The 27,325-nt window shown below is 31.6% G+C and overlaps 2 protein-coding genes across 2 annotated transcripts in view; one reads left to right on the top strand and one right to left on the bottom strand.

Moving 5' to 3' along the window:
• LOC132715531 (piwi-like protein 1) overlaps window positions 1–27,325 on the bottom strand; it is a 173,547-nt gene that overhangs the window by 51,107 nt on the left and 95,115 nt on the right. The gene's annotated exons all lie outside the window — the stretch shown is intronic.
• On the top strand, window positions 979–25,802 carry LOC132715530 (cilia- and flagella-associated protein 251-like). The gene is given in 29 exon segments (XM_060698539.1): window positions 979–1,544; window positions 2,280–2,441; window positions 2,762–2,897; window positions 2,900–2,931; window positions 3,546–3,692; window positions 4,308–4,411; window positions 4,607–4,637; window positions 4,639–4,722; window positions 5,281–5,373; window positions 5,375–5,413; window positions 5,415–5,441; window positions 6,012–6,049; window positions 6,442–6,575; window positions 8,075–8,165; window positions 8,771–8,839; window positions 9,250–9,318; window positions 9,604–9,789; window positions 10,481–10,540; window positions 11,109–11,188; window positions 11,605–11,744; window positions 12,404–12,577; window positions 13,223–13,366; window positions 13,739–13,821; window positions 14,228–14,461; window positions 15,360–15,488; window positions 23,135–23,240; window positions 23,911–24,001; window positions 24,565–24,699; window positions 25,431–25,802. Coding segments are annotated over 28 exon segments (2,991 nt in total). The 5' UTR covers window positions 979–1,544; window positions 2,280–2,318; the 3' UTR covers window positions 25,643–25,802.

Here is a 27,325-nt window from a genome sequence, read left to right as displayed (position 1 = left end):
TGTAATCTATAATTTATGGTCTGCCAAGCTGGATGTTGATGATGAGTCTATTGTTGCCTTGGGTGTACGCATGGTGTTCAAATGTTCATTATTATCAATAATAATAATACCATGGCGATTTATAGCAGTTAGCCTCCAGATTCATACTAATTTTCATGAAAATATTGAGAGTATGCTTAAAATTAAATATTGTGAAGTGAACAACGAAAGTAATTAACTCATTTCAAATGGCACTTAAAATCCACGCACGTTATTATTCTTTTTTAAAAAAAAAGCAAAAAAAAGAAGCTCAAAATAATTATGCCACATTAGCTCTTCGGACAAGTTAAGAATAAAAATTCTGTACTGATTCCATTTTTATCATATAATATATATGCACGACCGTGCAATACCATATTTACGGAGTCGCAAAAGCGGCACGGGTATGTGATGTATTAGACTAATGCACATCTATGATTGATTTTTCTGATTTTGCGTACGTCTGACGAACAAGTCGGACTAGAAACATTTTTTGAATAAAAGTTGTAATTATTGTAATTGTTATTATCATGTTGTAGATAATTTTTATCTCTTCGCTAGCCTACTGTCAAACCTGTGTTAAAAGCCAACTCTGAATAAAGATGCCATTGCAAATAAAGGTCACCTTTAAATAATCATTCATTGATGAAATTGAATAAAGTTACCTCCAAATAAAGACCAATTGTCTATAAAGACATGTCTCGCCCTTTGGTTGCATCTGTTCACAAGTTCACAGGTTTTGACTGTATACATTACATTAATTCATTAATTCTTTAATTCATTCATTTATTCATTCATTCATTCATTCATTTCATTTTTCTTTTCATGTTTTCAATAATTAAGGTTTGGGGAACAACCAAGCAAGATAAACGCTTTTAAAGCGTACAAGTATTTATATAGTGGTAGCGCACTCCAATTTGGTTTCCGCTGACCTATAACGACAATCAATAATTTACTATCACACCGGTTGCTTTTACGATAGCTTCACTGGCGACAAAGTAAACAAAGTTGCTAAGGCCAAAATTGAGCTGTTTAAATTAAAATAGTGCACTCGATTACTTTCTGTTGAATTTAGGAATTGTATGCATGACAATTTTATTAGATATAACGGGTTTAAATAAGCTATTTATTAGAAATGGGCGGACGAGGAAGGAAAGAAATCTGCCAGTCCGAAAACCGACATCCCCAACAGGTGTGCAGAAGAGAAACCTCCATCACCAGAACAACAAGAAGGTGGTGGTGATACGCAAACAGAATCCAAGAGTCCAGTTCAAGCTAACAGGCGAAGGTTCAAAACCATCAAGTCCTACCGAAGATAATAAAGCAGACGACGCTGGACGCAAATCAAAGAGCCCAGAACCAGAAGAAGAAAATTCCAGCAGACCATCAACAAGAGGCAGTACCAGATGATGCTGGTAGAAAATCAAAAAGTCCTGTACAAAAAGAACCATCTACTGAAGGTGATTCTAATGAAAATGCAGGTGGAGATGATGAACAAACAGAAAAAGTAGAAACTGAAGAAACAGGTAAATATAAATAATTTTGGCTATATCCTGGATTAGACCCCGGGGTCTAAACCAGGAGTATATATAAGGTTCATTCCGTTTTTTCTAGTGAATTATATTCAAGTTTTATTCCTGAAAAATACATAGGGGTTTAATCCAGGAGATTGCCCTAGTTTGATACACTATATTTCCTTATGATCCGAGCGTTCTATGATAAAGAAATTTTGCAGATACATTAAATTTACTTTGATGTAGAAAAATATACAACTGTTTTCTTTATTAACGGACAATTGTTGAGACTTTCTAACATACACAGTAAGGGTGTTGACTCTAGGACTGAATTTGGAATTTACTCATTGAAATCTGTTGAAAGATAATTTTTTTAAAATTCGGGGTACATAACTGTTGGTAATCATTCAAAATGGGCCAAAGAACCCTGCCTATATAATTCTGATTGTTACCATTCATTAGAAAAATTGCATTACATTCAAATATGTTTAGCTAGCAGAGTGTAAAAGGATTGAATTGAATGGCATTTTTTTATTGGATGTATGAAAATAGGTCAGTTTAGTTACAAATGATTTTAACACAGAAGAGTTACCTATATGCAATAAAACTTGAATAAGTTTAAAAGCAATAATCTAGAAACCAGTATTTAATAAATAAAGGTTCAGAACCATTTAAAAAAGGTAATGTGCTATTGCTAGTCTTCACAGGCATATTAATCAAAAGAAGTAATCTTGAAATCATTTTAAGCTCCAGAACAAACTATGGAACAAGATACAACAGGTGGTGATGATCAAGTTCCAGAGACACAACCAGATGAACAACCACAACAAGAAGAACAAGAACAAGAAGAGCCAAATGAACAAGACAAAGAACCTGAAGCTGAGACCACAGAACAACAGGCAACAGAAGGTATGGTGTTGAAAATTCAGTTAACATTTGTAATAGTTTTGAATGACACTTGTTTGTGTCTGATGCCAACTGTGAATCAATATATATAATATTTTTAACTCAATAACTTTTGGTAAGGGAAACAGTGAGAATTTTTCATCTCTAATAAGTTTAAACAAATTATAAAAAAAGTTATTGGAGGAAATTTAATGAAATTGAATTTTCTTCAAGTGATGTGGAATAATGTAGCTTTAATTGATTATTTGTCAAACATTTAGATAGTTATCGTGAAAAGCATTTAATATTGAAGCTGTATCAATATTCCCTATTTTCTTTACCAGAGGAAGCTCAAGCCAGGACCTCCATCTGCTGCCAGTCAAAAGAGCAAGCCAGAGTCTCCAAAACCTGCCCCCGAGGAGCCTCAGGTGGCTGAGATACCAGAAGCCCCACAGATTCCCTCACCAGAGAGACCAGAATCTGTCTTGAAGGCACAATGTCTAATACAGCTCTGGTATGTTGTTTCTGTCTTATTTGATTATCAAAAGGGTATCCAAAAAATTGGGTGTTTTGTTGAAAATTTTTAGCAAAACTGTCCCCATTCCTATTAAGATTATACTTTAAATTTATGCTCCATAGCTTTTGCTGGGAAGGATAGAGTAACAGAGAAACAACAAAAAGTGTTGATTTTGTGAATACATTGCAAAGGTGTTCCTTATAGCAATCATTTTTTAAGACAAAAGTTATGTATACAAAATGAAACATGATATGCTTTTATAAAGACACTCATCAAATCATTTACATTCTACAAATAAATTACCCGTATTAATCATGGAATGCACTGGTCGATATTCAGTTAATATATATCTTAAAAATGTCCCTAAAATGATAAATGCTTGTGTCCAGATCGAAAGATAGACAATTCCATTTAAGATTTTCAGTTGGCCAAAGGTTAAAATGGAAATTATCGATATGTTATACAATATAATTATTTTCCTACTTTTATTTACTACACAAAAGGACAGAGCTAATAGATGTAGCTGAACTTTTTATAGTAAACGTACTGTATATTTTGGTAAACAAGAATGTATACACATGTGCTTAATTAAAACAATTTTCCATTTACAGAACATAATTTGGTCATTTGGATTGAATCGTAATGTGCCTGTGTTAAATTTGACCGACAATACGAGGAAAGTTATAATGTATTCATGTGCCCATGTTGGTATTTTGTACGACTTCAACAGTAATAGACAGCATATCCTTCAAGGACATGTAAGTAAATTCAATAATTGGATAGGACTTCAGTAGTTTTGCCCATGAAATTGCCAGTTCTAATTAGAGCTGTCATCGATAGAGACGATATTGATGTACTGTTGAAAAAATTGGTAGCCCGATTTGCAACGTTTTTCAAGTTTTGGTCATTTTTTCACAATAAAAATAATTATTCTGGAAAAACAGAGTAAGAAAATGATCTGGAATTTCCACACAAGTTATTAGTCTAGATCTGCATTGAATGAGACATTAATGTGGAAAAATTATTTCCAGTCCTGTCATCTCAAAAAACCTCAGTGAAGTCCCTTTATCATTGGTGTAAATCGCCAGTTGATTAGTAATAATAACATTATTATTGTTCTACAGAAGGTCTTTTGCAGAGATTTCAGTGTAGACTTTACACATTACTATGTGTGTTTAATGTCCAAAAACATTTTCATTGAAGGAACGTGTGCAGCTCATGAACATTTACAAAACATGTAACATGATTTTTCATTTTTATTAAAAGATTGTTCTTTTGTTTCTTAATTATTTTTTTTCAGATTAATTGATATTTTTAGTTTATTTCTTTTTTTCATTATGTGTAATTATTATTATTTTTTATAATTTTTACAGTCAAATCCTATCACATGTACATGTGTGAGTGAAGATAAGAGATGGTTAGTGACTGGAGACAAAGGGAAAGACAGTATGGTGATTGTCTGGGATACATATACTGGGTAACCTAATCTTCAATTACTTATTTCTGTTAATCTATAGTCATTTCTATAAACAACAGCTCTAACCAGTTTCTCTATTCTTTGTATAATGAATATGTTGTCTTGAATTATTTCTTTAATTACTATCACTGTTTTGTTCGCACATCTAAGCTTAGATAGATATTGTTTAATTAAAATTTTAATTACTTTTTCTAGGGTTCCAATCCAGACAATATTTGATACAACAGGAAATGAAGAAGGGGGGTGTTGTTGCTGTAGGGATGACACCAGATGCTAGATATCTCGCCACTTTGAGTGCAGCAAAAACACAGGTGAGAGTCCAAGTGTTAAGGATTTTTTTATGTTTTCTTATTCTGAAAAATCATAAATTATTCGTGGGGCACGAATTTTCGTGGTTTTCACGGGCAGGTCAAACCACGAATTTAAGATCCGACGAAATTTAGCTCAACAAATACTTCTTGCCATGTCTCTATTCTATATATTACAAACATGCATCGGCACTTTTCAGCTGATTTTTTGTGTAATGAATGCCCAGAGGCAAGGATTAAATTTATTGACAAGCGCTGTGTGATACATAGAATATTTACATATGGTAAGTAAAATACGCGGCGATTAAGTGTAAGATTACTTTGTATTAGGTTATTTTTTTTATTTTTTTTACGAGAATTTGAAAATCCACAAATTTAAGAACCCACGAAATGCCTGTTTTGATAGAACCACGAAATTTCATGCCACACGAATATTAGTGAATTTGCAGTAATAGATAATTTTGTTTACAAGATTACATACACATTTAGAAATTAATTATAAGATTACATACAAAATACATGTAGAAATTAATAATAATTATTTGTAATATAAACTTTCAGGTGTTGTCAATTTGGGAGTGGACAGTCGACGGGGAGACACCATTATGCTCTGCACAGCTGAAACCTTCATACGGAATACAGAATTTTATTTCTCTTTAATCCAGAAGATATCCATTACCTGGTGACAAACAGTGGACTCACAAGTCATCTTCTTTAACTGGGTAACTAAATGCATAATCATTTTTATTGACTAGGAATTTTTTAAGTAATACTTTCAGGCTTTTTTTAAGAATGGGTGTTTGCGTACTAGTAGTAAATTGCAAGTTTTATATCTTTGTTTGATAAATGATGTGGACTGGGTGGTACAGAAATATTTGAAAATATGAAATCTATAAATTGTGTTAAAAAAAATCCTCAAAATTTTCCTTCAACACAGATTTTTAATATGTAAATGAATGATTTACCGTAGAAGCTATACCATATTGATGTACATTTTTTGTAACATTTATTTCATTTAGAGAAAGAAACCAACAACAAACAAAAGTTTTATGGTATTATATTCATAGACATTGCTAGTAATATTGATATTGTAGTTGAAAAAGGCTGCGTGGATATATAAGTACCAGCCAGAATTAGCAATGAAAAAAAAAAAAAAAGAAGATGGGATGACCCAAAACATGTTGCTGGAATTTTACACTAGATTCTACTTGGTCATAAAGGGAGCCAGGGCTTTTATTTGTTCCAAATGAAGTCTTAGTATCAGTAACAATGTATTGATATATTTATTACAGAGTAATGGTCACATGGAATATTTTGCCTTACCCCTAACATACTGTATTTATATATTTATTACAGAGTAATGGTCACATGGAATATTTTGCCCTGCCCCTAACATACTGTATTTATATATTTATTACAAAGTAATGGTCACATTGAATATTTTGCCCCATTCCTAACAGCCCATTATTTATATATTATTACAGAGTAATGGTCACATGGAATATTTGCCCCACACCTAACATACTGTATTTATATATTTATTACAGAGTAATGGTCACATGGAATATTTTGCCCCCACCCCTAACAGACTTTATTTTATATATTTATTACAGAGTAATGGTCACAGGGAATTATTTTGCCCTGCCCCTTAAACATACTGTATTTATATATTTATTACAGAGTAAATGGTCACATGGAAAATATTTTGCCCCGCCCTTAAACAGACCAGGATTTTAACAAGCAGGTTGGTCCGATATAGCCAGTCCAATATTTCAGCGAAACAGTTCTGAGAGCCCTGACGGCTACATCAATCGGAAATCTTGTTGTCTGGGATAACAATAAGCCTGTTACAAAGGGTATGTCTGCATTTTGTTACTTATTCTACCAAAAAAAAACCAAAAGCAAACTTCTTCACAGTAATTGATTATAATTAAATGTACAATGTATGTAATATTTGATGAAACTTTTTTAGCATCAAAGGTCAGATGTCAGCATTTAACAGCAGAAACACGCTGTTTAGCGTTCTTTGGTAAGATTTAAGCGGCACTAGCACTGTTGAATCATAGCATATCTGGAAGAGAATGACTCCCTGTATCAGATTTATTTCAGACACAGACATGCCCCAGTGTATTAATACCATTCATTCAGATACAAAATATAGGCTTTTTCATTAGTCTGATTTTCTAATATTATGTAAGGAATAATCCTTAAATTCAAGATACTGTTGAAATCTGATAGATAGTGAACGTCTTTGCTGTCGAGATCTAAAGCTGAATTTTGAACTTCACCGGCCATGTACGCTGATCAAAGAAATCATAGGAATGATATGATTATGATGAATGGTTCAAGTTTTATTTGCATTTTTTTCTGTTAAGAAATGTTATTTAAAAGCGCTAAATCGAGTGAAATAATTATACTTGGTAAAAACCTTTTATAGAGCAAATCGAGGAGATATACATGAACGAAGGTATAATGCAAGTGAAGATTACTGATTTAAATGTGAATGTTTACTAACATTTTTTGTGGGTAGTTAGTTAAAAATGAGTAAATCTGTGAATGAGTATGGAATTTACATATTTATTAATTGTATGTGAATGGAAGAAAATTTAATTGTATAGCATACATGTTCTGGTTAATATTTCATTACGTAGATATGGTTTATGTTTACATGTTTAGATTTTGGCAAATAAATATAGGAGACATGATTTGCTTACAGTTGTACAATAAGGAAACATATTATTATTTTGTTTTTTGTTTTGTTATTTTGTTTGAAATGAGTTTTTATCATGTGGTTATGATGTGTAGCATTTAATGATGTGCTCTTTTAGACTCATAATGTACACATTACATGTATATAAAAATGTTAGTTTTGCAAAATGTTTCATCAGTTTTTTGATAAAGTCTATAATTTTTCATGTGATGTTATTTTTGTTGTTGTATGGTTAAAAATCTAACTTTTCATTATGCTTTAATAAAAATTACTTCTAAAAGCTTTTTCGTTTTTCTTTTCATTAATCAAATGCAGTAATATTTGATATAATAATTCTGTATTTTAATTGTAAGGAGTGATATTTCCGAGTATCATATTATTATTTGTAACTGTTTCTGGATTAACGTTATGGAGCCGTTCAGAATCAACTGTACAAGATATATGAGATTTTGGCAGTATGTTAGCTGGTGATATTTCTTCATGAAAAAAGGGCTAAAATTGGTTGATATTAAAATTTTTCCTAATGCTTTCACTTTTTAATTGCAAAACTGAATGTCTTATCATTCAATACATATAAAACCCGCATTTCACATATCATTTTCTGTTACATGATTTTCTATATTGCATATTTGATCTTTTTTACAGTTGTAAGTTCCGAGCCGTCGGCCAATAAAAAAGCTCTTAAAATTATACGATTACAAGAACGGGGAATCAGTGTGATTACTACAACTGATAAGTAAGTCTCTCTTATAATTTATATATGTAGGATCTGTATGCTTTCCTACAGAATTATGATAAGACCTGCCAAATTTGTGTAATAGATTTGCCCAGCTTTGAATTTGGAACAGTCCATTCCAGATTTAGGGATTTCAGTATCGAAATACAAAAATTGAGTTTACCAGCAGTATATAGGCCAGTCAGACGTCACAGTGGTAAAGGCTGCCCAAGTGGCTCTTTACTGGTGGCAAAAGCATCGTTATCACTTTCGGTCCAATAGATTCTCGTTGAACAAGACTAAGACAGGGTATCAGTAAAGATCGAAGAATGATGTAAAATTTCACTGAAAATCATGTGCTAATGATTGTCTTGAACTCGTACATGTTAACCACAGGTCTGTACGATTTAATGTTCAGCTTACAGTACAAAGCTCTCAGACAAAAAGAATTTTGTTATTTATCATACATAGTGTGTTAAATTCTGTTATAAGTATGTGTTGGTTCTTCAACTTGCTGTGAATCACACATAAAGGATATCTTTACTTATAGCAATAACAATGTTTTAAGTACTGTATTGTAATACCGGTAAGTAATGAAAGTACATGTATGCATTTGAATTTGGCAGGTATATTGTGGTTGGAGATGTTGCAGGACATGTTAAATTCTTTGATCAGAGTTTGAAACTTGTGCACTGGTAAGTCCTATTACATAAATTATTATCATGATGAAAATTGATGATGATGATGATGATGATGATGATTGAGTATGATGATTAAGGGGAATGATGATGATTAAGGATGATAATTAAAGCAGGTGATGATTAATGTGAATGATGATGACAGATGATTATGATTGAGGGTGATGAGTAAGAATGATATGATTAAGTTGAATGATGATTAAGGTGGAGAGGGGTGGGTGGTGATTATTATTATTATTAATTGGAAAGGGACATAATCTGCATTTGTGGCATTTTATTCTACAAAATCAATGTCATATTCATGTTTATAAAAACTTTCATTGTTAACAATGTTATTATATTGAAAATGTAACCTTGCCATGAATACCGAATTTCTATACTGATTAGTTTTTTTACTATATTTACAGGTATCAAGATTTGAACCTTGGACCTATAGCGTCAGTCTCATTTGCATTTAATCCAGAATTCCTGGGCATGTAAGTATTCTTAACATGATCTTTATCATGTATCATGTATTTGTTATGAAAGCCTAGCTAAAGTTCAGATATAAATCATATAATGATATTCATATAGTGCATAGTATTTTATTTGTATGAGAATAATAAAGTGTGCTGTCATAGAGACAGCTCTAGTTATGCTGGCTTTACCATCTACCCACTAGTAAATAGATGTAAAAATGGAGTTTAAATTGGATTTTAATCATCAAATACCTTGACCTTTTTGTTTATGTACATGATATTGTTTATGTTTTTATTTTATAGGGCCAGAGAAGGCACCAATTACCCTCCTGATGCCACCATACAAGCCAAACAATTTGTCATACGCGACTTTGTTGTCGGCAGCAGTATTGCTATTTTTGGAAATGTGACAGCAGATGGCACTAAGGTCAAGGTCATTCACAGAGAGCATGATGCTGCTATACATGCAATGGCTGCTCATCCCACGCAGTAAGTTTTATTTGAATGTTTTTCTAGCTACTGTAAATTCGCTTGATTTTGTGGGCATAAAATTTCATGTTTTTTTTTTGTCAAAAAAGGACATTTTCGTTGGTTTTTAAATCTTGGATTGTCTGATTTTTGGAAGTAAAATGCCATTAATGTTATATAAATACCTGTAATTGTGCAGCAGTCTTATTTTTAGAGACAGTTATATATGAATATTAATGAATATTAATTGTGCAGCAGGGGAAATGAAATTTTAGTGGATCGTAAATTTGTGGAAAATTCACCTATAAAATACCTATGAAATTCACAAAAATAAGTGCCCCAAAGATAATAAGGATTTTGCAGTATCCAAAAGTAAAGTATTGTATTCCTAGCTACTCTACAGGAAGCATTTAATACTTACTATGTTATTTATGTACATTATATCCCTAGCTACTTCACTGTATCTTACAACCTCTGTAGAGCAACCGCCTTTGTAATATTTTATATGCTGCTAAATTCTAAACAATTCAATTGACATTTTGTTCAAGAGTAGAATTTATGACAGGTTGGTTGATATTAACGCTAGAGGAAATTCTAGCATTTTTTTCATTTTGCCAAATTTGTTAATATTTGCGTGTTGTTAACCTTACCACTTATAAACTTAGAAATAAATCAAGTTTTGCCTAAAGAAAATTTTCTTAATTGCTTTCAGGCCTCTGGTGGTAATAGGCAGCTATTCTGGCCTAATCAAAGTGTGGAATTATGAAAAGAAGTAAGTAGTTTGTTTTGATTATATTCACGTAGTACAATACATTTGTTGTTTGATCTTAAAGGACTTTGTGGTATCAGACACCACATAGTTGGTGTTTAATTTGACACAGCCTATAATCAAATCTGTGACGAATCTTGTTTCAAGGTCATGCCAACGTACGAGACTAAAATGGTGCTGATCTGTCATTTCCTCAGTGCCAGGCGTTCTAAGAAATATATTGCCAACTAACTCCACTTTTCGGGGTCTGTTCTTGAAAGAGTGTACTACCTGATTGGATTGACCTTCATTAAGCATGAAATACTAAATTCATATTCTAATGGTGACATGCTTTGTTAGTAATTTTGATGTCAAGAATGATTTATAACACAAAAAAATTCATGTTTTGATTTTTTTTTTCAACATCTGCATATACTTTGTTCTTCCTTACAATGAAATCGTAGTTCCATGTCACAAATTTCAGCGAGGTTACTTTCACACACTTAAAATCCATTCATTTTGCTAAAAAACTTGTCATATAGGTAGTTTTATAATGAAATGTAAAAGTTATTTGGATGTATGTATTTTGTAGACAAGTGGTTGTTTCAAGGGCATTTCCGAGGGGAAATCTCATCCGCTGTTGCAACTATTCACCAAATGGAGCATATCTTGGTATGTCTGTTATTTCATGATACACCAGCCTGTTAACCTGCTTGATTTAATTGTTTCAAGATAAGTCGGTGCAGTTACAATAACTGCTCAGTTGATGAATCATTTTGTGATTAATTTTGTTTATTTAAAGTTTATCAAAAATGGTTTATCATTTCTCCTTTTAGCTTACTTTAATGTTTTCATGTAAAACTTGTCCATTTCCTGTTCAATTGTTTCTTACAAAAAACCAGTCTAATTTACACAGCCTGTAAGAGTTCTGAGAATAAAATTTCCAGTCAGGTCAAAAACCTCAGTGGAGTCCCTTTAATTTTTCATGATTAACATGTCCATTTACTTCAAATTTTAGAAAATAATATTATTAAAAAAGAATCCTGTATTGTCCCGAATTTTTACTCTGATACATGTTACTATTTCAGCTGTTGGTTTTGTGAATGGCTCTGTACGAATTCTGGATTCAATCACATTACAAGATGAGGTGCAAGAACCGTTTAGATACGCTAGGGATGCAATCACGCATATAGAGTTCTCGCATGACTCAAAATATCTCGCTACAGCTGTAAGTACGCTGTGTTTACAACTAATATTTGTTTAAATTTTGTCACTTCCATATACATGTTGTTTTGTGTTGATAGAAACACACAAATGGTTAAGGTCGTTGACTTCAAACCACTTGCCCTTCACCGCTGTGGGTTCGAATCCTGACAGGGACTTTGGATTCTTTCACGTGAGGAAGCTATCCAGCTAGCTTACGGAACGTCGGTGGTTCTGAAATAATGCACAGAAGGGCACCTGAGGTCTTCCTCCACCAGTAAAGCTGGAACGTCGCGATATGACCTATACTGTGTCAATGTGACGTAAAACCCAAAACAAACAATCAAACAAACTCAAAGTATGTATGAAATAATGTAATACTTGTTGTATAAAAGTCTCTGCTTGAGATGGGAGAATCTATAGATTTCCTACTAGAAGTAAACAGCTTGAATCTCAAGACATTGTGTTTTAAAGAAAGATCAACAAAGATCTAAGATGATTTTGTTTCCTCAGAGAGTGTGTAGGACCTAAACCACTAAACCACGAATGCCCCTTTGTTTCTCTTCAAGTGTGGTCATAGGTAGCATGCAAGTATAGACAAAAAAAAGAATAATAAAAAAAATGTTCCAGACTATGAATTACATATCTGATTTTAAAAACATTATTACATATGTGTAATTACAGGATGCCGAGTACACAATGTCAGTGTATATGCGCTGCCATGGCATAGATGTAGAGCCGTACCAATACCTAGGTAGATACAGGGCACACTATAAACCAATCAAAGACATCATGTTTGGTATACAGCTTGATGCAGACTTTCCAAGATTATTGTCCCTTGGTGCCGATAGAGTTCTTGTAAGTAGTTCCCTGTTTCCATAGCGATGTCATAAAAGTGTAAGGTCAAATCTAATGTCACATTTTTAACTTGACTGTTGGAAGAATAGCTATCTCACTCTCTAGGCACCAGTGTTGGCATTGGTATAACACTTGGGATAAAGTTTTCCATTAGCGGCATGGGTTCAAACTCCATCAGGGGCAAGTCTTTGTTTCCTTGAGCAAGAAACGTTACACTTATTTTTCAGTACTGCTTGGTTCCAGGAACGCATTCGAAAGAGTGTCTGTAAGCTTATAGCTTCCTACACAATCAAACTAAAATAAAGTCTGTATGTAACTTTATTTCCCTTATAACTAGTCAGGTTACATGTTTTCACTTGAAACTTAACACATGTCATTAATGGTTATAAAAGACTCTTTTACACAGGCCCTTAATTATTTCTAGCATGAAAAACTGATATTTGATCGATTAAGAATAGATAAAATCTTTTGTAAAGATTTCTCATGAAACTTCTACCTTTATAATCACTGAAGTGTTACATGTTACTTGTATGTTTTGGTGTCATAACTTCCTTTATAAAGGTTATTTCCCAAAATGAATGGAACATGCGATACATTTTGAATTATTGATGTTGTAATATTGAGACAAATGTTTAATTCTGATAGGTGGAGTATGATCTAGAGAACAGTACAAAAGATGATTTACGTTTAGCCAGTACCGATCGTATAGAACAAAGTGCCGTACCACAGTGTATGACTTGGTATCCACCAATCACAAAAGAGCATTTTATCGTCACAGCCAATGACCAGGTATGAAAAACACTTTGTTATTTTTCTTAGTTTTAATTTATAGTTTTGAGCCGTACCCGAGTCATGATCATGTGCAATTATATCAGACACCAGTACTGGCTGGTCAGGTCTAAGAAGTGGACTTGAAAGTGTTTAATATAAGTTACTTGTTTTAAGCCTACTTATTTTACAATGAAATGAATTATGTTTAAACTTTATTTTTTTTACTAGGAATTTTGTGGGAAATGAATTAAAAGAAACCATCTCTAGATGTGATCTAGAACTAATTAGTTCTAACTAAAGTAATCATTTCTTATTCACTATGTATAAAGGTAAACGATAATATTTATAATTACTTAATGTATATGTAGTCCAAATTTTTTTTTTTTCCAGTTTAAATTTAAATTATATAATGCAACAACAAAGATGTGCAGGAAAACATTACTAGGGCCCACATATGGTTCTCCAATACAAAAGTAAGTGATTTATAGTTTCACAACTTGAGAAGAACAGTTTTTCTAAGTGTACAAATTAAGTGATTTATTTGTAAGCTCTCACATAACTCAGAAATTACTTAAAACTTGATCAAACTATGAAGAATTTTTTCTTACTCAGTATGTTTTGCATAACAAATTCAACGTTTTCAACCTGGATTACGAGTATTTATACAATTGTTTAACTGTAAGTTTATTTCCTTTAGTTTGACTTTTTTTTTTTGAAAATTTATTTTAACTCACATGGAGGCATGCCACTTTAAAGTTAACATAGATTTTTTTTTAAATTAGCTAAACAAAAAAAGGAAAAAAAGAAGAGAAATCTTAACAGAACCAAATTCTCAGCTAAGCCTTCTTCAATCTTTATCCTTATCCTTTTTCTTTATAGAATAGCTGTAGTTCCAACTAAAGATCCTGCTCATGATAAGAGGTATATGGCTTACATCACGGAGGATAAAGTCGGTATGCATATTTTACCGCTAGACGGCAACCCGCACGATGCCATGGCTCTGATTGGTCACCCGGCTGGGGTCGCCAACATGGTGTGCAGTTATGACGGGAAATACATCTTTACTGCTGGAGGTGCAGATGCTACAGTTCATATGTGGGAAATCAACATCAAGTAAGTAACTCAGGACCTGTGTGTCCCAGAATTTTGCTGTCTATTGTTGATCTTTTAGTCTCTTTCTTTACAATTTTTTTAAATTATTTTTAGGGGCCTGAATTTGATATATTTTTTTAATAAAGTAATAAAAGCAACTCTAAGGGGAGTGTCTAGTGTTTAACCTTTAACCTGCTGAATTTATGAAATGGACTAGCCCTGCTTTGAATTTGGAACAGTCCATTTGGAATTTGAGGGATTTCGTTAACAAAATGCAGAAAATGAGCTCCCTACAGAACAGAGCCTGGTCAGACTGCATGGATGTGCAGGCTGGCTTGGCTTTATACTGATCACTCTGACCACCTCCGTGGTCGAGGGGTTAGAGTCAATGACATCTTATCCAGTTACCTCTCTGACGTGGGTTCGATCCCTGGGAGATGCTTTGGTAGTTTAGCAAGGAGGAAGGTAGTCTAGTACTGGTGTAACTCTCCAGGAACGATGGTTAGGAAACTACCTGCCTATATGACTGATATACTGTTGGGCAAAGGCGTAAAAAAATGAATCAAACAAACAAACAAAACTTTTGGTTCCAGCAGGGTAAGGGTTAAGGTGTCTGCCTGTCATTACCTAGGAATGGTGGGTTTGAGCCTTTCTGGGGATACGGCCTTTGTTTCCTCATATGACACCAGTACTTATTTGTTTCAAGAATGAGACTCGAGAATAGTTTAAATTAACTTCAAGCAGTCATCAGAATTGAGCTGAAATACATATGTTTTAACTTAAGTAAAAGCATCTACATATGTTGTATTGAATGATTTTAATTGTATCATTAAGCAATGCCTCTGCACATAAAGTTTAGTAATAAATCATTCTTTTACTATTTTAAAATGATTATTAAAGGAATATATATAATTTTTAGTGCATTGGAGGCCCAGTCTGCTCTTGGAGGACAAGATCTGATACCATTCTATGGTCTTCTTGAAGGAGGTAGAGAAGGAGAGCTCTTCAAGGAATTAGAAGATTATTTTTACTATGCTCAGATAAGGAGGTAAATATTTTCGAGTTTGTACAAATTTTTTCTCTCCTCCTATTAAGGAAAGCATAATATTTATGTATTTATACCCCCAAAACCCTTCACCCACCCCCCCGGCACCTCCCTTTATATAGATGTAAATTTTTTTTTAAAAATCCGTAAATCTCTAGTTCAGGTGATATGCTAATACATGTTGATAGAATTATGTAACTACATTGGTTCCTAAATGTCATTACATTAGCTTCGCATCTGTCTCAGGGGGAGAAACAAGAATTATGTAACTGCATTGGTTTCTAAATTTCATTACATTAGCTGCGCATCTGTCTCAGGGTGAGAAAAATGTGTAACCTCGATGAGACTCGAACCTGGACCCTGGGTACAGCATTTGTCAGTTCTACCGGCTGAGCTATCCTATCATTTAAACACTTTTTCTCCCCTATTAGAAACCGTTCTTACCGTTATAAGTTTAGAATTTTCTTTTGTATTGTCTCCGCTTTGTGAGCTTTTAACGTAGCAGTTATTTAGAAAGATCAATTAAGGACTATGTTATATAGAACAGTCGACTCTCGTTATCTCGAAGTCATCAGGACCTTCAAAAAATATCGAGACAACGAAATGTCTAGATAAACATATTAGGGTTTGAATAAGGAAGAAACTGATTTTTTCAAAAGACATGTGCATACCGGATTTTGTCAAATAAACTATAGTATCCCCATATCTTGTTTTGATAAGCCCAGTCAATATTTAACAAAGTAACATAATCGAATGTTTACCATCGGAAATACGGGTGTCTGTGATAAAAACACATAGTGAGGTTTATTCAGTAATACACCAATATAGTGAAAACATTGTTTTCAGGGTGGTTGATCCGGATATCCTCCCGGGTTATTTATCGGGTCTTTCTCGAGATTGTTCGACCGCTGATTGATTTGGTGGTGATGTTGTGAAACAATATTGCAACGATAGCGTTTCTATACTTTCACTTTTTCATTTATATTTAAAGTCATAATGAATTGATACAATGTTCTAATATTTATAAGGAACGTAAAAGTAAATCAACACGCTAAAAAGATTAACTTTTATAAAAACAGCTCGACTTGTTACAAACATAATCATCATTATGACACTCGCTTTTGGGCAATTATCGTCTAGTTTGTGTTTTTCATACTTCTGAAGGGAACAGACGAAAGAAAACTATTAGTCGAGATAAACAAAAGATAAAAGTGTGAAAATAACTGTTTGGGCTGAAATTTTACATCGAGATACTGAAAATATCATAATAAAAATATCGAGATAAACAAATATTTCCAATAAAGATAGAGAAGGAAGAAAATCGGGACTTTCAAAATTTCATCGAGATAACGAAATATCGAGAAAAGCGATGTCGAGATAACGATAGTTGACTGTATATTAATCAGATTTGATAATTTTTATTTAAATTTTTTGACTGTGATCTGTCTGAAAAATAGAATACCTGTTAAAAATATCTTAATATCTATCTTAATTTCTCATGTAATGAAGTTTCAGCCAGGTACTTGTCATATTTCCAGACAGACATTTAAAAAAAAGATCATATTTTAGATAAACAAACATCAAATTTAATGTAAATTTGTGTCAGTACGAGGAAAATTAGAACAAGCAAATGTTTCTCTTTATCTATATAATTTCATTTTATAATGTAGATTTTCCATCCATAAGAATACTAAAGGATACGGCTTACTTTGTCAAAATTCATTGATGCCATGATAGATGTCATTTTTTTTAGACAATAGATGTCAGATGACACTTGTTGAGATTAAATTTCATAACTTCTTAAGTTTCAAATTCTTAGAGCAATTGAAAGAAGGAAATGTAAAAATTGCACTTTTTTGTGTACTGTATACTATGATAATAAATAAGATGTAATTTAGGTTGGTTCTTTTTACATAAGTGCTTTTTTTTATATAAAACTCCATTTTGTCCTTCCGATATTTTCTCACACTTACTTAAAATATCTAATAGTAACGTAATTCATTTATTGACAGATTATCTGTTGATATTTTGTCTGTTGGTATTGTACGAGAAAACTCCCTTGGTGAACATCACTGAAGCTAAAAATATATTTTCGTACCTTTTTCCACCATGTCAGGTCAGGCCATATATTAAGCTTCATAGAATCAACTTTAGGAAGGGTCTATTGGTGTTACCAATATACATATGCTCTAATATATTTAAATGATAAATTTCCGATTTTGCTAATTATAATATATGATTTATTTATAATTCAAAAAGACGACTGATAAATGAAAGGTTTGTGTAAAGCAGATATTGTTGTACTTTGTCACGCCAACTGAATAATTTCATATGCTTTAGATTTTGTAAATTGCACCACACAATTATTATATAACACGAATGCCCTGGTTGACCCTCAACATTCCCCGCTTTGACATCTGCTTGATTTTTATCCTTTAGATTATCTTCAAAATCTTTCTAATTTTTGGACATTTCAGTATGATATTATGAGTGAAGTTTTCAAAGTTTTAATGTATGTATATTTCCATTCTTGTGACATTCCTGTAGAATATAAGTTATATATGTCAATTTATGTAAAGACTTTTTAAGGATATTTATGATGTACAGTTTTTAATAATAAAATCACTAAAATGGTACGGCATTAATGCACCAGTGAATTGTAACCCTTTTCTTGCCCCAGCCCCTTGGAACTGTTGGGGATACAGGGGTAAATGATAGGCAATCTTTTTTTCTTTGATTATATTCTAGTGCTAACTCCCTGCTGTGGAGTATTTAGCGAGAATTTCATGTTCTATCTGTCAAAGCAGTGTAAGGCTTTCATTGAGGGTTTGACTATGAAAATGTCAATGTCCCAACAATTTCCAAAGTTATTGTGGGGATGGGGGCTATGTGTTGCGATTTCCTGATGCATTGATTCTAAAATTTTACATAAAAGATCATTTTCATTGAGATTTTTATCAAAGATAGTTTGATGAGTAAAGTTGAAAAGTTGTCAATCCTTTCTGAGGTAAAATTTAAAAGCATTCAGTTACAAATTTTTCTTTGGGTTCTACTCTGAGCTTAATTGAAAGCATTCAATTACAAATTTACCTTCTTTGGGTTCTACTCAATTGGCCCCTCTTGTCTGAAATAATGCATAAGGGGGTACCTGAGGTATTTAACAAACAAAATTACCCCCTGTACAATATGCAAGACGTAAGAATTATGTGAAATACAAAAAAAAAGTTGAGGAAAAAACAATAAAAAATAAAGGCACACAGAAGTTATAATTTATATTTAACATAGCCTACAATTAAAAGATCATTGTATTTATAATCATGTACATATAGAAGAAAAATTAATACCATAATTCAAAGAACATACTCGTACATTAGATGAATATATTATGTGTAAATTTGATGATAACATGAAATAATATTAACATCATGATAACAAAATAATATCGTAGATGCATGGTAATTATGTATAATAATCTAATATCTAGCTAAATATTTCATTGAATGACCATATAATACATTGAATTAGTTGTGACAAACGTTATAACATATTTTTATATTTTTAACTATACTAAATTAGAGACAATTCAGTCCATTCTGCCAAACAGTGATGTGTCAAAGTGCAATCAACCCAGTGTCAAAATGCATTGATCCTGGTGTCAGAATGCCCTCGAGGAAGTTTCAAAATGCCCTCAATCTGGTGTCTGAGATGTCTTTGATCCAAGCAATCTAGAGTCAGGATGCCCTTGATCCAAGTGATCCAGTGTCAAAATTTTGATCCAGTATAAGAATGCCTTTGATTCAACTTATCTGGTGTCAGAATGTTATTGATCCCGTGTCAGAAAGCCCTTCATTCCAAGTTATCAAGTGTCAGAATGCCATTGAACCAGTGGTAGAAGGTCTTTGATTTAATGTCAAAATGCTCTTAATCCCTAAATGCCAAAAATTGATCTTTTGTCTCAAGGGCATTTACTGATAATAATATTGTTTTTAAAAAAAACTTTGTTTCCCTTGAAACATAAATAACAAAATTTTAAAAAGATACATGAAGACTCTTGATTGAGTCCGAGTTGCATTTAATTTTGTGAAATATAAAATGCATGTACAATGCCAGTCCATGAAATCCTTGGTACTATGATACCAAATGAATTACCTCCCTTGAATGAAGTATTTTTTCCAAGTTTTGTTATTTCTTTCTATGAAGTTTAGGATTTTGAGTTTGAAGAAAATTTAAGAAGCATTAAAGGTGACAAGTGATATGGTATTAAGCATTAAATGTTTATAAATTGTTGTATTCACAACAACAATGGCACTTCGATCAAAATTTAAGTTTTTAATTAGCTTAGTCATTTCGAGTCCTTTCATATTTTACCTTATTCTTTTATCATATACATTTTTACAGTGAAATTGACAGGTTGGTTACATATTTTTGTGGTACAGAGAAATATTTTTGTTATTAGCATAACTAGAGAGATGACTATATTAATATTTTGTATGTTTTTCATGTCCATTAGCCATAGCTTTATCTGTAACTTCAGAAATATGCTATCTTATACAAAAGGCTGTAAATAATTTAGGCACAAATAATAGCATCTAATTAAAAAATTATGATCTGCATCCAAAGATTTGATTTTTTTTTTTGCAACCTTATTTTAGTTTATGACAAAATGCTATTAAATTGTTGTTGTTTTTAAATTTGATTGATGAATTTGAAGTAAAGCTATGGCTCATTTCAAACATGTATACAGTTTCATCTATTTATGTTTTTATATAAAACATTAATGAGCTCTTTGTAAAGCAAAAAAAATAAATAGAATGTGTTAGTTTAGCTTAGATTACAATATCGTAATTGGCTAGAAAGAGGTCGAGGACCAGTCACATCATTCATTGGTTAATTTCAAATTCAAGCTCATAGTTATCCAATCATATGTCAGCATTTTAGACTGGTGTCCAATTTCAAAATTTTCAACTCAGAAACTTAGAATAGCATTTTCTTGCATATTTTTGGAGGGGATTAGATATGAATTAAATTCAAATTAAAAAAATGGTTTAATTCAAGAAACATGGTAATTATACTCAAAAATATACAGTACTGAGTAGGATTATTCCCCTTCATTGTTTTCTTGCTTTACATTAAACATTGTAATACTTGTAAATAAAAAAAAATGTTACAGGATTCTTTATTAACAGGATATGTTTAACTTCAGAACTGTCAACATTTCTGTTCACATTATGTGTGCTTCTGTATATACATGTGTATTATATGTTTTGTACTGTTTGAGAGCTTCTTTTTCAGCTATTGAATCTATTTACTGAATTAATTTTACCACATTCCTGTGTTACTGTATGAAAATATTCAGAAATTATCTCCCTTTTTAGCTGGACTATTCGATAAGAATAAGTAGAGCTATTGTAGTCACCCGAGCGTCGGCGTCGGTGTCGGCGTCTGCGTCGGCGTAACCACTTATGTTAAAGTTTTTGTAATAGTTCAAATATTTTCAAAGTCCATTGACATATGGCTTTGAAACTTTGCACACTTGTTCACCATCATGACCCCAACCTGTAGACAGGAGGAGGTAACTCTATCAAGCATTTTGACAGAATTATGCCCCTTTTTCGACTTAGAATTTACGTTAAAGTTTTTGTAATAGTTCAAATATTTTCAAAGTCCATTGACATATGGCTTTGAAATTTTGCACACTTGTTCACCATCATGACCCCAACCTGTAGACAGGAGGAGGTAACTCTATCAAGCATTTTGACAAAATTATGCCCCTTATTCGACTTAGAATTTACGTTAAAGTTTTTGTAATAGTTCAAATATTTTCAAAGTCCATTGACATATGGCTTTGAAACTTTGCACACTTGTTCACCATCATGACCCCAACCTGTAAACAGGAGGAGGTAACTGTATCAAGCATTTTTTTTTACTATCAAGCACTAAGAATAGTCGAGCTTTGCTGTCCTACCGACAGCTCTTGTTCTGTTAAGAAATAGCATTGTATGTTGTTTGAAATAAAGCTAATTTTAATCATTTTAAAGCTCTTCTTTCCATTTTAAAAATATTCAAGCATTTTTTACCTTCACAATATTATACCTTTAATTTCTATAACTTAACTTTTAAATTTACCTGATCTTTGATTTACCTTAATATATAAAATGTATAGGAAAATTTGAACAAGAGACTTTAATTTTGGTAATTTGGGAAATTTTCATTGTTAATTCATGGGGTTTCAATTTTAAAATAGTAAATGTTATGCAAACAACAGAATTGTAGAGTCCTGGGGCAGAGATGTTTAAAAATCCAGGTTGGCATTGCAGAATATGTTATTGTATTATTAGAACACATGAAATGCATGGAATGTGGTACCATGTAACTTTATGTTTCATTTCAATTTGATTTTGTTGTATAGGATCTTTTGCTTACGTATAAATGTTTTAAGAGCTTTGTGAACTATTCTGTAAAAACTGCAAGCATTTTGTGACATGTATATAACACAAGCAGTTGACAGTCTTTATCATACTTGTAGCACCACTGTTTATCTTTATGATGTTTTTACTTAAATAATGCAAAAAAAATGTATTCGTTGTAAAAGCAGCACACCTCCATAGTCATTATTTTCATAAATTTTTGACATTTACCAGTGAATATTACATCATATTTAATAGCTCACTAGTCAATATTGTATAATATTCTTGTGTCATTTCATAAGGACTTAAATTTGACTTGTCTCATAAATGTTATAAAGCTTGCCAAAATTCCATGATCTATTTGGTATAACTGTAAATTTATATATTTTCGCAAGGCCAAAATTTTGCAAAAAATTAACATTTTAGACTTATTCAGGTTAGGTTATTTGTTAACATATCATTTCTTTTAGTTCTGTTAAATTTATTGAATAGGAACTTGGCTATTATCTATTTTTTTGCAAAAATCTTCAATTCGAAAAATTAGCAAAATTTAATCTCACAAAAGTTTCTGATTTTACATTATAAGCCTATATAAAAATTGACAGCTTGTGTAAAATTCTACACATTGTAGACCTAAATTAGTTTTATTTAACAAAAAAATGAAGAAAAAAAGCAGTATTTTTATTGCAAGTTAGTTCAAAAGGAAAAAGAACAACAAAAAGAAAAACAACAACAAAGGTTACGAGAAAATGGTGCTATTTAGTATGTTAGACTCCGATCAGCTGCTTCATATAATTATATTACTGACAAGATTCATATATCTGACAACTTCACTTTTTAATGAATAATTTTTTTTCTCATATATTCTCATTATAACATTTATATTGTAAATGTATTCAAACGTTAAAAAAATGTAAATTATGTACATTTCTTGTTAAATTTGCTAAACTCATTTTATTTAAGTACTATGCAGTATATATAATTTTCCACTATTAACTTCCCTTATGAAGTATTTTTATGTCTAAAGTCATTTGCATTTTACCATCTTTACATTATATGTACATGCAAGTATTTTATTTTATGGTGATACAATAGATGTTTTGCATTGAAAAAAAAAAAAAAAAAAAAAAAAAATAGAATCATTAACAAAGTTTTATCTTATCAGATTAAAAAAAAATTGTATGGCAATTGTTCTTGGTCTCGTTAACACTATTTCTCAGACTATTCATATTAATATTACAGTCAAGGTGTAAATGCCATGGACTCTCGGGAAGTCTCGACAAAGATTGTGCTGTCAGAGGTCCCGTTTGTAATGCGGGCAATGGGTTTCTACCCATCAGAACAAGAGGTTAGTATTTTAGTATATATCTCTATCCCTTAACCAGCTAAATTTATGTAAAGGATTTGCCCTGCTTTGAATTTGGAACAGTCCATTCAAAGTTTAAAGGGATTTCAATATTGAAATACACAAATTTAATTATCTAGTAAAGCGCCTTGTCAGACTGCACGAATATGCAGGCCGCCCTGGCTCTATTCTGTATTGGCAGAGGCTGATCACTTTTGGCTCCAGAAAGTAACAGGGTCATAGAACACACTACTGCCGGCTTTGTGATATTTAATGGATAATAGTCAAAGGCCGAGGTTTGTACATTGTTTGGGGTTTATTCTGTGATATTCCTTTGGCAAGTGGTGCATACTATTTCCCATATTATACTACACTTTAATTCAACATGAGCAGAAAGCATTTCTTTAGGGATTGATAATACTGCTGTACTGCATATCATATATCAGAATTTTCATTTTATGTTAAAGTATACTTACAAATGAAAAACTTTCAGCTGAGATAGAAACATGTTTTGATAGTCTTTTAGTATTTGTAAAATGTAACTCAGACCTCTGAATTTTATGTAAGTTCACAGTGTTGATGTGATCACAAACTTTATGGAATAAAAGAACATAGTGTCTTTAATTTTATACGCAAATATGATATAATGTTTGTTGGAATTTCAAATTTTTAGATTGAAGACATGCTAAATGAGGTGAAGTTTAGTCGCTATGTGGAAACGGGCCAATATGTGGAATCTATTGATCTTGGAGAATTCATCAAATGTAGGTGTCAACATTACTTTTATAAAATTTTATATCTGGTTATCTTCTAAACTCTTTATGATCAAAATGTTGCTTTTTTTAAAGCTTGATTATTTTATGTATTTATTATTGATGGTGGTGCTATTCTCTTACTGGTGTTAGCATAAAAATTTGACAAAGTTTTGTTTGCAAGTATTTTCTTGAAACTTGACAGTAATGGAAATATTTGTTTCCAAGATTGTTATACGGTTTGATGAAAGTATATACCAATAACCTGTGTGCAAAATTTCAGTCCATTAGCTCACTCCGATTTTCTTAAATAATAAAATTCTGTATTGTGCAAAATGACCTTAAATTTAAATGTTAAAAACCCTAATGTAACTCAAATCGAGCAAAGTAATGCACTAACTATTGATTAACAATTTAATTCTGAGAATATTTTCTTTATTATTATTTTCGTATTTTAGCCTTTCTAAATGCTTCACTGCAATACTGAAATATATTTATCAAATTTTACCTTTTTAGACTTCTGAACGTCAATGGAGATCCTTAAAAAATTAAATATTTTTTGTCCAATTTTTCAGTGTATATAAATCACAGACCAGCATTTGGCCTATCTCCGGAGAAATTACTGAAAGCATTTGAAACATTAGGAATGTACACTGATAAAGGTTCAGCCATCGATAGAGGCGATCTGTTGGAAATGCTACAAACTAAAGGTAAGATGAAATAATTATGATACATGTACATGTATTATGTATTTCCCTAAAAATGATAAATGGTTTTGTCTAGAATGAAAGATGGATTAGTCCATTTAAAACATTTAGTAAGGTAAGGGTACTGTATCTTTATATGCAGAGATAGACCTTAATCCAGTGATTATATAGTGAGTAGAAATATGATGTAGAAAAGTCAGTTATATTTAGCTCACAAATAAAGTGTCACTCCATGGAAGAATGAACTAATAATTGTGTACATTTATTTTTCTTAAAGGCACATTATGCTTCAGAAGCAAGTAAATGTTTACTTCTTTAGAAAGGACAAACAGGAATTTTATAATATTGAAATAAAAATAGTTTTAGAGAGTGTCAAATGCTCCTTACTTAAAAAAAGTATTGATAATTGTGAAATAATTTGTCATTAAAGGAGCAAAATGTAAACAAAGAAGTATTTTGACTTCAATACAAACAGTTCTTATTGCCAAAAAGCAACAGATTAAAAAGATGGTTATGGTAATTGGCCAATGAGTACATTTTTGGATACTATAAAAGTAAACCAAAATAAAATAAAAAATTTAAGAAAATAGAAGCATTTCAAGTTATAATGGGCCTTTAAGTATAATTTTTGAATTTCATGTTCAATTGTGGATACATGTTTTATAGCTTAAACTGACAGTTTTTCTTCGTTTTAATGATTATTAAACCCTGCATTATTTTATATTTATCTTCAGGGGAGCATATGACGGAGTACGAACTAGCCGAATATTTGATGACGTTGCTAGGTTACCATGCAGAGGGCGGTAGCAGCGAGCTCCAAGAGTTTGATACAAATATCGCAGGTGACGTGATCAGCGAAAGCCTTCCACAAGATATCACAGGAGAAATGTTCGCGAACGAAGTGCTCGGCTTTGCTATGTATCAAGAATCATCACAAAAAGCATAATTTTGAAATTTGTAAAACGAGCGATTACAATGCCGTGAACTGATTTATTGAATAAAAATGTATTTCAGCATACAATGTTGTTGAAAAATAAAACAAAATCTGGCATAGTTTGTGTGGATGTATGTGAAGTTCAAAATTGAAACATGTTAAAATGATATTATCACTAATGTTTTGTTCTTCAATCAATCATTAGTTTCCGTACTTTTATTCTAAAATATGATAATTTTGAAACAAAGAAAGAGTATTTTAAAGGCTTCAGGGTCAAAAAATGTAGGGTTATATTTTTGTGCTATACTGTACGGGGTGTAAAATTGATAGAAGTTATTTGATACAATTGATGTTTGATCTATGTTGTATAAGAGGGGTGTTAGGTCTTGGGTATTCTTTACATTGCAGTACAAAAATGCAACTTTTCCTTACCATAATAGTGTATTTTTGTGCAACAAATTAAGATCTCCCTTCTACCCTATAGATAAACTATTTGAGATTGTTAACCCGTTTTCCATATCAAGGCTGTAACATTTTTTTATACGCTGATATACTATATAGAAAAATGCGTTATCATTATAAAGCAGCACACCTACAGAATGATAAACATAGAAATAATTTTCTAAAATATAATGCAGAAATGGATTGCAGGATAAAGAAATTACCAAGTGCACAAATTGCAATTGTTCTACCTGCAAACAAGGGGTGTGTTTATGATTTAAGTCAATATTTAGAAAATAAAAATGAAAAACTGTTAAAATTACAGTAGGATAAACAATGCAAATACTTAACTAATGTTTATTTGTCTAACAAGACATGTATTTATCATCTATTTTTATATACATGTACGAGCCTGAGGTGAACTTTTATCTTTTGATGACATTTTATTTAAAAATCGCTCTAACTAAAATGTGTGGGATTGTAGCTTTAAGGGTTGAATTAGCATTTTTTTTAGTTGAACTTGAATTCCTAATTTTGTGGTTTTGTCACAAAAAACAACATTTCCATGGTTTCTGCTATTTGTTGACTGTTTATTTTTCCAAAAAGGTAAAATGTAAATAATGTTATGCAAAATAATCTTACAGCAGACGAAATGAAAATTTCATTCGATCTTAAATTCAGGATTGACCTACGGTACACAAAAAACCACAAAAATAAGTTTCCCACGAATTATAATGATTTACCAGCAAAATGTTCTCTATATTCAAACAAGACTTCCAGGACAATTGTTTTAGCATGGCATTTATAAAAATAATGAGTGTTTTATTTCTTAAACATAATTTTTTTTCCATACATTTGTATTGATAGAGCAAAACTGTGATTTATATGTTGCAGACACATTTGTTGAGCCTGTTACATTAATTTTATTTTATATTATTGATGATAAGATTTTAGTTATCTATTTACAATGAATAAATTATTTACTACATTTTTTGAAATGTGTCTTACCTGTTATAATATTGATGTTATTTTGAATTTAAAAAAAAATGTGCGAAAATAAATATTTTACTGAAAATTCTGGGTATTTGTTATTTGTAATTTCTCACATGAGTGACAGTTCATATTAGGTAACTGATATGTGTATATACTTTTTTACCTGAGATATATTTTTCATAGGATAATGGATTAAGGAATTTCAGCCATTAATTTGCACATTATATACAATATACAGGCAAGAACACATTATTTTTACAT

This window comes from Ruditapes philippinarum, unplaced genomic scaffold (genome assembly GCF_026571515.1).
Source record: "Ruditapes philippinarum isolate M1 unplaced genomic scaffold, ASM2657151v2 ctg1989_1_1_1_1, whole genome shotgun sequence".
Taxonomy (NCBI): domain Eukaryota; kingdom Metazoa; phylum Mollusca; class Bivalvia; order Venerida; family Veneridae; genus Ruditapes; species Ruditapes philippinarum.
Note: the sequence above shows the minus strand (reverse complement) of the source record. Positions and strands in the feature narration are given on the sequence as shown.